Source organism: Bombyx mandarina, chromosome 22, assembly GCF_030267445.1.
Source record: "Bombyx mandarina strain Sakado chromosome 22, ASM3026744v2".
NCBI classification, from domain to species: Eukaryota; Metazoa; Arthropoda; class Insecta; order Lepidoptera; family Bombycidae; genus Bombyx; species Bombyx mandarina.
The window spans coordinates 5,314,438-5,326,170 of record NC_143228.1 but is presented as its reverse complement, the minus strand read 5'-3'; the positions used below and the strand labels follow the sequence as shown (position 1 = coordinate 5,326,170).

At 35.7% G+C, this 11,733-nt stretch overlaps 1 protein-coding gene across 2 annotated transcripts in view; it reads right to left on the bottom strand.

The window, feature by feature from the left end:
- Positions 1–2,103: 2,103 nt before the first annotated feature.
- Positions 2,104–11,733, bottom strand: part of spg (dedicator of cytokinesis spg) — a 78,708-nt gene continuing 69,078 nt past the window's right edge. For both annotated transcript variants that reach the window (XM_028171554.2, XM_028171561.2), the window contains 6 exons: positions 10,766–10,855; positions 9,442–9,538; positions 8,524–8,696; positions 7,520–7,617; positions 6,741–6,884; positions 2,104–6,296 (listed from right to left, as the gene is read on the bottom strand). In XM_028171554.2, the coding sequence (XP_028027355.2) occupies positions 6,127–6,296; positions 6,741–6,884; positions 7,520–7,617; positions 8,524–8,696; positions 9,442–9,538; positions 10,766–10,855 (772 nt within the window). In that variant the 3' untranslated portion in view covers positions 2,104–6,126. The remainder of the gene's footprint in view (positions 6,297–6,740; positions 6,885–7,519; positions 7,618–8,523; positions 8,697–9,441; positions 9,539–10,765; positions 10,856–11,733) is intronic.

Sequence of the window (11,733 nt, the reverse complement as noted above, 5' to 3'; positions counted from 1 at the left end):
GATATTGTGATATAAGATGTGCCTTGGTTTCCGACTGCGGGATTTCGTAGGTAAACAAGTTATTTCAGTGGTTATGTAAATAATTAGATGACCTTTAGAATTTAGAAAACCACAAATAGTGGTTCATCCTTGTTCCGAGTCTATCGACGGTCGTCATATCTGCGAGGAACTAATGAGAAAGAAAAAGGTATTTAGTATCGTATCCGTCGTCGGAGCAAAGTTCATTTGTACTACGTGAAATCACGGCATTTGTGGATAGTGCGGCGTGATATTTTTACCATGTACAATTATGAGAGAAAGAGAGAGAGAGAGTATTCTTTATTGTACACCAAAAAAAAAAGTAATGCAATACATTAAATAAATAAATAAAAGCAAATAAGTTAAAGCAAAAAGTATTTATTCAAATAATTTCGGTGCAAACGGGACCATGTTATATCGATCAATTTGATGAGCACTATTGATCAATCAGATCCGACGTATACTTATATGCCCAACTAGTTATGAAAAAGACAATCCGATACTAGACTCAAAGACGAAAAAATCTTGAGACTAGTTTCAACTAAGCATGTCTCGTATGCATCCACTAAGGGCGTGGTCAAATGTCCGATGTGATTACCTTCAATTATAGTGCTAAGAGCGCTTATTATATAGAAATTCTTCATGTAAATACAATAATCGATTTTGTATGACGTAGCGCTGCCGATACTCGTGCCGTGGGCGAAGGCACACTTTCAATTTTTTTAGGGGTCAATTGATTCATTGGGACATTCAGTTGGTCTTTTGTAAACACTAAATTAAATCTTATCTACTAAAATTAGTTAAAATCTATTGGTAAGGCGTATTGTGGGTCAGTAAAATTAAGTATCACTATTCTTTTCTATTTCTAGATAGAAGGATGGGGCAGTTAAATAAAATTTAGACTTCACCTCTTCTCATAAGGTGCATTCTTGTTTTGATATAAATCAGTTCACTAATCATTTAACCAGGCCAGCGAGGCGGTTGTAAATGTTAATTTATAAAAAGTGAGAGAAAAGCTTAGTTGTAGTAGTATCTCGAAAATCACAGAAACCTTATTAGGGTTCTGAATCTCAATGTTTTAGTGTTTATCACAAATAGACATACAGTAAACATTGCAAGCAAGTATGAAATTATTGGATAATCTATCTTTAACTTAAGAATGATGTTTGATAGAAATAAGTACAATTAATATAAGTTGTGTTTTTGCTTAGGTACTAATTAAAGATATGAGCATAATCAGTGAACCTCAAATTTTAGACTGATAGGTACTACTTAAATGTTTTTTTTTTTTAATTAGACTTAGACTGCTACCAAATTGTTTTGACTTTGCCTGATTTTGATTTAATTGAAACACTAGTTACACGCTTTTTAGAAAAATTAAATACTAAACAACAATACTAAAAATGTTTTGCCAATTTCTCTTTGTGGATAAAATCATTTGAACAAATATTTTCACGCATACAATATATATCGACGGCTGCCATAATGACATACCCATAGTTTTTTCTAAATATTGTATTACAATTAGAATCCTTCTAAGAGTGTGAAGATTTCATTTATGCTAGTTTTTAGCATTCCCACAAAACAATGTATAAGCCCAAAAAAGCATAACAAGCATAGGTTATTTAATAGTTACAAATTACTTATAACTGCTATCTTATAACTGTCGTATTTCCACCACTTAACCAATCACCATCAGGTGGGCCGTACGTACGATCGTCTGCCTTTACGGGCAATACCTAAATAAAAACTTCAATCCAGTACACTTCACTCTGTTCAAAACTGCTATATTCATATCATTTCCATTCCCCAAACTAGCGTTATTTCGGTGAGTCTTCCAACAATAATTTGTTGTTTACAGGTGAACTTTTTTAACTTGTCCCCTATATAAAGTACTCCTTACCTCTACCCTCCATAGATGAAACTTTGAGTACCTATATGCACACTTCAAGAAAAACTTCTCTCATCCATCCACCTATAACAGATGGTTTAAGTTAACGTGTATACTCTCATTAATTAAACTTATTATCTCCTTCATACGTTTGATGGCCAAGTAACACAAGATACAAAATAAAACAAATTCAATATATTGACAGCTAAATTTATTTCGCTCCGTAATACATAAAATTTTAAAAATGGCTACAAATCACTAGTCTCTTTAATAACAAGAGCCTACGTTTTGTACTGAATAATATCATTTTGCGACCAATTTGCTCTCTCGAATACGTACATACATGCATCAGACGGAATGCGAACTGTTATTTTGACAAAAAATATATTGCAATTTAAAAAAAGAGCATGTCTAATATTTCACAAAATTCAAGCTGTATTGGTGATAATTTTATTTTCTATTTTCTTTAATTATCACTTAATATTTATTTTCTCAATCAAAAATATACAAATTTCATGAAAATATAATATTGTAATTTTATATAACATAACATCGAATTAAAATTTTGGTCATTTTTTTTCTTTTACAACATTCAATAGGACAGAAAGATATCGATCGATTCGTTTATCAAAAATGGCCTACCTTTTTGGTACGATTTATAAAACTAATATTATGAATTATTAATACACATATATTTTTTTTCACGTACAAATGTGATATACATATATTGCAAAAAAACACTTACAAACGCTCGGTCCAATACAATTCAATCTTAGGTAACTTAATATAGTTGCATTTCACAAATTGTGTTAACAATAATACGAATTTATTCTTTATATTTTATCATGTAAATTACTTGTTTTATATGAATTATCGTTGAAAAAGAAAACAGTAGCTTTTCAAGATTGAAATCACGGTTGAATGCTAACAAATGTTTGAGAAACAAAAGTATTTCTAGAAAAAAAAAAAAAAAAAACAGTACTTACATAAAACTTTTACTATCTGTTGAAAGACCTGTCAATATTCTAAATGTACAAACAAAAATGGCATGCTAATGGCTTATTAATACTTGTCGAGGTGTAAATGCGTATTTAAAAAATCACCTATTATAAGTTTGCTGTAAAATATGCGAGAAAGTATTGCATTGTTAAATGTAAAATAAAACTATAAAAAAACTCAATACTCATTTCAAAGTTAATATAAAAAAAATATCACTTATCTTAGAAAAGAAAAATATAAAAATATATCATAATATGTTTAAAATAAAATATCACTTATTTGTATGTTACGCATAATTCATACAGTAAATTCAAAATCAAAATATCACTGAAGAATGTAAAAAAGATGGTCGTTGCTATGTCGACTTTTTTTAGTTCATTAAAAAATTTTTTTGCAAGCAACATTCCTTGACTACATTATTGTTTGTGACAATAATCATATATGTAAATGACATAATGAACATACTATATCGCATCGTTCGGAAATGAATAAAATACAGTCAAATTGAAAAAACTCGTACAAGCAGTTTTATTATAGCAGCTACGATAATCTGCATAATACCAACAATTGACAATTCCTTATGTTAATAATGACGACATACCGACAATATTTTATCATAATATACATAAACATTATTTTTAGTGGACATTTTTGACAAATATTTAAATTTAATTAAAAAATAGCTACTTCAAATTTGAAATAAATAAAAATATACATAATATATTATGTAAATGATTTCTGTAATAAAAAATAGCACGCGTATGTTAGTCTGGGTGACTGACTTCGAGGAATTGCGGGTGTCTAAAGCAATTAATATCGACGGTGAAAGGCTATTTAGTTAAACGGAGACTTTTACAACTTTACAGGAGGGCCATTTAAATTTTCAAAATTGGAAAAAATATCAATACAAAAAAAAAACTTCTTCGACTATTTGAATGGGGTATACTTAATTGAAACTCAATTAAAAATATCGAATTGTTGATACTAATACCAAGTAAAACGGACCTTTAATTACCAAGATAAATGAGTCGACTATTATCAAAGCCGGCAATGTGACTTTTGGACAATTATTGGTAAATCAGAAAAACGAATTATTGACTTTGTATTCCATTGGCAGTCACAAAACTCTTCTGAACGACATCTTAGATAAATAACAGGTTAAGTATTAACCTTTATTTAATGCAGGTTTTGAACCGTATTCTTTGAAGGAGACGATTATATTCAAATCAATCTGTATTGACATATCAATAACATTTTTGCACCTTTGATAATAGACAACTCAAATGTCGTGTACTAAGCGAAATGTCGCTTAAACCAAATTGCCTTTCATCCCTATACGATATACGTAATGCAATTTGGTCGTATAATTAATCACGTTGGACTTATTTTTCATATTAGAATATATATCACACACTAAATAATTGTACGTAGCAATGCGAGCGTACGTAAACTCCTTTGTTAGAATTTTTCAATCCAGAATAAAGTAAACAGATTACGAAATTATTCGTTGGAAGTTAGGTCTTATTGTACTAAAACTTATAAACTAGATTTCGGTGTGAAAAGCTATAATATAATAAAACAAAATATCACTTGATTATCGAAAAGGCTGTTGTAAAGAACACGGTATATAGTATAAAGATCTTAACTTTGTACCAAAATGTATAGCTGATTTAATAATATGTTAGAAAACATTTAAATACTGATACAGACTATAGCTTAATATATTCTAGCGTACTCTCTTTTTTGTCGCTAATTTAAATTTACTAAAATACTCAAGCGTAGAAAAGTGTAGTCATATTTTTTTTGTAATTATTTATTTACTTTACCTCAAAACAATTCGTTTATTAAGAGATCGAACATTAAAAAACTTCAAAATTAATCAATATAATAATATTTGCATTGTCATTGGTTTGTCTTTTCAATATAAGTAATAATTAAATAAAATTTTGTTAAATAAAATATAAGACGCCAAAAAAATTTTTTCAAAGATCACATTTCAAATTTATATAGTATCAAAGTTTCAGACTTTATGTTTAAGTTAAATGGTTACACAAAGCAAACCTAAATTATTTATTGCATTTTTAAATTGAGCAATTAACTAATACAATATGTTGAATGGAACGAAATTTTAGTTTAATATTTTTTTATTACGACAATTTTTTCAAAAAGTTAATAAATTAATAGACACTATTGATTGGACACTGGAAGCTGTATACAGAACACCACTAAAACCATCGATCCGACGTGGACACGTTTTTTGTATTGTAGATTACATGTTTTATTTAAAAAGGCAGAATTCCGAAATTTTTTCCTATTAATAAATTAAGACGACATTTTTTTTTAAATGGCGTATAGCTATTGTATTCGTAAAAAGAAGCACAGATTATAAAATGATAAAAATAAATGATCAGATATTATATTGTACTTTGGTGTATTTTTATTTACATTCAATTAGATATCACCAAGTTATGGCCTCGTCAAATAAATATTGACAAATCTTTAATCTCGCACGCGGTCCGTCAAGAAACTTCAAACGATATCTACCCTTAGAAACTAGACGAATAAATCTTGGAAAGCAATTCATTTAGTAGACATTATATTTAAAAAATATAAAATGTACCTATATATAGATTTAAAAAAAAAAAGTATACAAAAATTCATTTTTTTCATAAAAATCGCATCTAATTTTAGCGATGTCTACTGCTTAGATTAACTGCTACATGATTTGTAGATATAAAAATTCATCCTGTAATGTAACAACTGCCTATTGGAAGAACTTGGTAAATTGTAGTTAAAAAACATTGCTAAAAATTTACGTCAGGCGATACGTAATTCATAATAATATTTATAACCTACAAAGTAAAATTAATTCTATATTAAACATGGAACAATATGAACACCGGATATTAGATGTGAGAAAAAAAAATTTACTAAACAGAAAACATTTGTAACGACTACGTTGAAATTATTTTGATTAATTATTCTGGCGCAGATTTTTTTTCTCTCTGCAGATACCTCAATAGTCATCACTTGATTATTTATTTGAGATCTGCCCGTTCTTCAATCTTAATCTCATTGAAGTCTATTTAAATGAGTTCCTTGCTGGCTGCGAATGAGGTAGAAGATAGAACTGACTCTAAGATCCACCGAATATCGACCTCAACATTGGTACATAGCCTCCTTCTTTGGTATTCTCAACCGAGAGAAATTTTATGATATTAACAATGCGATTCACCGTTTTCGTGATGGCCCGAATCGAAGCTGCTAAGATGTCCGAGCCCTTTCGGAGGTATCGGCGGGGGTATCTCGTCATCTCCCACCCGAAGAGGCTCCGACATCATCGAGATGATTTCTTCGTAGCGAAGGGATTCGACTGTTAGGTCGAGATCTGTTAATAATACGGGGAACAAATTAATAAGATTGTTGAAGAGTAAATTCCATTTTTTTTTTCTTAGATGGGCAGACGAATTCGCAGCCCACCTGGTCTTAAGTGGTTACTGGAGCCCATAGACGTCTACAGCGTAAATGCGCCAACCACCTTGAGATATAAGTTCTAAGATCTCAGTATAGTTACAACGGCTGCCCTACCCTTCAAATCGAAACGTATTACTGCTTCACGGCAGAAATAGGCGGGGTAGTGGTAATTACCCGCGCGGACTTACAAGAGGTCCTACCACCAGTATTTTCGATAATTAAGCATCTGATGGTTTTTTATTTATTGCCCTTGTAGGCAGACGAGCATACGGCCCACCTGATCGTGAGTGGTTACCGTCGCCTATGGACTTCAGCGATGTCACTCTGCCTACTTACTGTAGAGATGGCGCACGCGTACCTTTATGCATGCGATGTTCGTCCGCGTTGGTGTAGGCGTGCGCGTCCACACTGACGCCGGAGTCGCGCGCGTCGTCTGCGGGGTCGGAGCGGGCGCGGCGCGGGGGCGCGGGGGGCGCGTCGCACCACGACCGTACACCTCCCCCTATGTACATTTTTAAGTTAATTGACATTACACAACGAATTACGTCCGAATTTGACTATATGGTAAATAAGACTCTTAGGCAATGTTGTTGAGACTGAGTAGAGTAGAGTAGAGGTTTTAGTAGCTATGTAAAATCAGAGAGGGACCTGCCCTTTAACATCGATAAGGGTATGTGATAGTGCTAAGTTTTTTTTCCTATCTATGGTGATAGCCTTGAGAGGCTATTTCAGCTTCTTCTGGTGAGCTCACGGGGCTCAAACCGGAAGTGTTGCTATCACTGGCCCTAGCAAGAGCAGTGCTTCGCAAAATCTACCACTGGATCAGAAACGTGACCCAATGAGAAGATCCGGCGAAAAACTCAGTAGGCTGTGTCTATCGGTTAATTTACTCGTCGAGCCGTTCGTCGCAAGCGACAGGTTTGGCGAGGACGGTGACCGGTGCTTGAGGTACCTAAAAGCACCGTTAATGGATCGGGAGATTTCGTTTTGAGGTGTTTAGGGCAGGAAGCACTTAAGATTGGAGTTCATTATTGAGAGTAATGAAATGCAAAAAACCGAAAAGTGTATTATGTAAAACCTCAATGATACCACGCAATGGACATGAAACTATAGTCAACGTTGTCGTATGTTGTTTACCGGACACGCGAGGGGGCAGCGGCGGGGCATCGGTCGGTTCGCTCCACGACGTTCTACTGTGACGACGGGTTTCGACGAAATCAATATCGATCGAGTCGCTGAAACAAAACCAATGAAATAAGTACTCGAATTATTGACATATAATTTCTTCTTCTCAATCGTGTCACTCTTGACAGGTGATCGTCGTGTAGTGTTGGAAGGGACAGACTTGATGCGTCTCACGATATCCCGCCATCTCTCCCTGCTCGAGGCCATTCTACTGCACTCATTTAGGGGACCCTCCACGTCAGCTTTAAATTGGACGGTCCAGCGCATTTGTGACCTCCCGCGCGGTCTTGTACCATCAAACTCGTTGCAAAACGTGTCCGAAGAAATTCACCATTCGAGACTGTACAAATATTTAGATGAAGGCAAATCTTTAAAAAAAATTACAATATAAATTATAGAAATATCGATAAGCCTTTTTTTATACTAGATGAATATTACAAAAGGCAGATATGTATGCGAGCTGTTGTAGACAATATTTCTCTAAATAATTGACCTATGAATCTTAAGAAAAAAACTAAAAACAGATTCGTTTTGAAGTCATTTTTACAAAAAGTGGTAGCAATCTGATGGATTTGGGATCAAGATTTTAGGACGCTAGAAATGATGCGGTTATTCAATCGCCGCAGACAGCTACAAATTATTCTTAACAATTATGTATTTAGCACAAGTTCACGATCGACTATCATGATGAAGGAACATCCTCTTTCAACAAAATAAAATAAAACCCTACCTAATCGTTGATAGCCTAAGAGGCATTTAATTTGCATTAAATGTACTTACTGTATGTATGTTCTAGAATTTATTATTTCGTTGTGAAGTCCACGACTCGGTGGGCTGTCAGCACGCATATACATATATGTATGTACTAATTTCCCCCTCTATATATCAAGTTATGCTCTACTTTGAAGGGTTCTAATTTCAGTATTTACATATGTAAATTAAGAAAATTATCTTACCGATATTTATCCGTGGACGGGCGCGTAGGGCTTCGCGGATCCCCGGACTTGGGCCTGGTAGGTAAGGGCGGCGCCGACTTCACCATCGAACCGTCGTCGTTGCAGTCGCGATTATCGCAGACGGGTAAACTGGCCGACATCATGTTCTGCTCTAGTGGGTCTTCAACTGACAACTGTAGAACACAAGGAGAGTGTTGAGACCATAACTGTTTCTTTTTTTAAATTAGGTCAGGGGTTCCCAAACTTAATTTGTGTACGACCCACTCTGAGAAAAAATTATTTTTCTAACGCCCCCTTTTTTCACCTAATATAAACCACTATAGTGAGAGCTCAGTTGGTGGCTAAGAATCTTCCTAGATGAAATTACAAATCACCTCCCAAGTCCCTACACAACGCCCCCTTTTTTTTTCTGGGTCTCTTACCGCCCCCCTGTAGGCCTATAGCGCCCACAAGGGGGCATTATCGCCCACTTTGGGAAAGGCTGAATTAGGTTGAAAACTTCCTGTATCATCTTTTATTCTTATCTAAAACTAGTTTTACAGTTTTTTTCGCGCAGGGCACCGAATATCTTACTAAGTTTCCGCGCCTAAGGGGCAAGCGAGGTATGTGGGATTTGACGGCCTGCGGATGTCGGGAGAAGACTGCGGACCGCAGGATGTTTTAGGGCCGTACCCACCAAACAACTCCCCTTGCAATCTCACACCCGACGTCCAATATCCGCCCGAGGTTAGAACCCGATCATAGTAGGGGGTTTCCGGGGGGGGTCAACACTACAACCAGATTCGCGGCGCCACCCCTAGGACCCCCGACCGAGAGGTCGTCGAGGCGAAGGTCGGCCACTCCACGTGGGTCCTCTTGGTACGGCAGCACGTCAGGCCTCCCCAGGTGGTCAGTGTTACACAGCCCTAAAACACTTACCGGTTTATCATAGAAATGTCCCTCTTCGTAGTAATTTTCGGTCTGTTGAATACTTTGAGATCTCTTATCAAGGGCAGGAACCGGAGGTAGCGGCGTACTGAAAATAATATCAATGATTGATCAATTCACTTAGTTTTTTTTGTCAGGGGGAAATCGCCGGACTTCCGGACACTGGGGATGGAGGGCGGGGTATGTCGGAGTCGAACCGACTAAAATCTCCTGTCGCTCAACAATCCACGTCCAAACCTCGAATGACTCATGAAAAAGCAAAAGGGGAAAGTGAAGCGTTTAATGCAGAGCACATCTCTCCCATCACCCGGGACCTCGGGACGCCGGACCAGCGGAATGTGAAATATTCTAATGTAAAATAAAAAATTAATTCTACTATAAATTATCTTCTTTGTCTCCACTTTATCCCACTAGGTGGGGTCGGCATAGCGAATTTTTCTATTCCCTTCTCCTCTATCAGCCGTCATCTTAACACTCACTCTTCTTTCTCTCATATCGTCATTCACACACTCTATCCATGTCTTCTTTGGTCCACCTCTTCCTCCTTTACCTTGCACTACTATTTCCACACATCTCCTAGTCACATAAGAATGGAAAATCGGCAGGTCTCTGCAACAGCATGCGATTGTAGACTGCCTCTTGTGCCAAAGGGGACAATTTACAAAACGATCATTAGACCTGTCGTACTGTATGGATCTGAATTCAGGGCGACGAAAGTAAAGCATGAAAGAGGAGTGAATGCGGCAGAGATGCGAATGTTGAGATGGATGTGTGAACTGACAAGAATGGACAAGATAAGGTATGAGTATATCAGAGAAAGTGTGAAGTGATTGAGAAATTAAAGAGCGAACGGTTAGCGTGGTATGGACATGTGATGCATGTTTTTTTTTTTATTGCTTAGATAGGTGGACGAGCTCACAGCCCACCTGGTGTTAAGTGGTTACTGGAGCCCATAGACACCCACAACGTAAATGCGCCACCCACCTTGAGATATAAGTTCTTAGGTCTCACGTATAGTTACAACGGCTGCCCCACTCTTCAAACCGAAACGCATTACTGCTTCACGGCAGAAATAGGCAGGGTGGTGGTACCTACCCGTGCGGACTCACAAGACGTCCTGCCACCAGTAATCTTCATTCATCAACGTTTCAAAATACCTCTTCCATCTACATCTTATTTCGTCATTATTTCATTATCATCATGATCACTATTATTATGCCTAAAAAAATTAAATCTATGCGGTTGTGTCAATCACATAATTGTAGGATGAAATATAAATCTATGACTGTTATATATGTATGTATATTGCACTCACTTGACAATGCTCTCGGACAGCTGGCGCCGAGCTCGGGCCAGGCCGGGACCCAAATTCTGACGTAGTTGGTTGAACCTCTCCACAAGACGTCTGAAAATGTATATCAAATTGAAATGTATGCTTCGAGAATATTTCGCTGCCTCCAATGAACACTACGCTAACTCCAAATTCGTAGGTTTACAGGAGGAGCGTTTAAAAGAAAAAAAGTTGATAAAATCTTTATTATTGCGGATATATATATGGTTATTTTTTTGTGTAACTATCTGATTTACTCTTGCTTCGAACTCCATCAATAATTATTTGTAATACTTTTAAAATAGTGAAGCAATTTGCGTGAAAAACGAAAATTTCAAAATTTTAATTTAGAGGTGTTCATTGGGGGCACCGATTTTATTGTTTATAAAATAACTAGCGACCCGCCCTCGCTTCGCTTCGGAACTGTAATTTATTATTGATTTCTCCACTATTTACTGAATGTTATTATACATATAAACCTTCCTCTTCAATCGCTCTATCTATTAAAAAAACCGCATCAAAATCCGTTGCGTAGTTTTAAAGATTTAAGTATACATAGGGATATACGGACAGAGAAAGCGGCTTTGTTTTATACTATGGTAGTGATATTAAATGTAATTACTTTGCGGTTAAAATAAATAATACGAAAATATATGCGCGGCCTACCGCCGCCCGTAAACCAGTATTTTTTTTCGCAATACAAGCACTCGATTGAAACAATTATTTTTTAGGCATAAGGGAAATTTGAAAAAGTTTTTAAGAAATACAGTGTGTTGCGTACACTGCGGTGACGACAGTGTTCACATCCTTATTATAAATTCTATATCAAAAGTAGCTTTTCTCGAAAATACTAAATACCCCTCTTAAGCCCCCACCAAAAAACTTCAATGTCCGTTCAACTTTCAAACCGATTATTACAACACTACATACGGAGCAACACACGAAATACAATA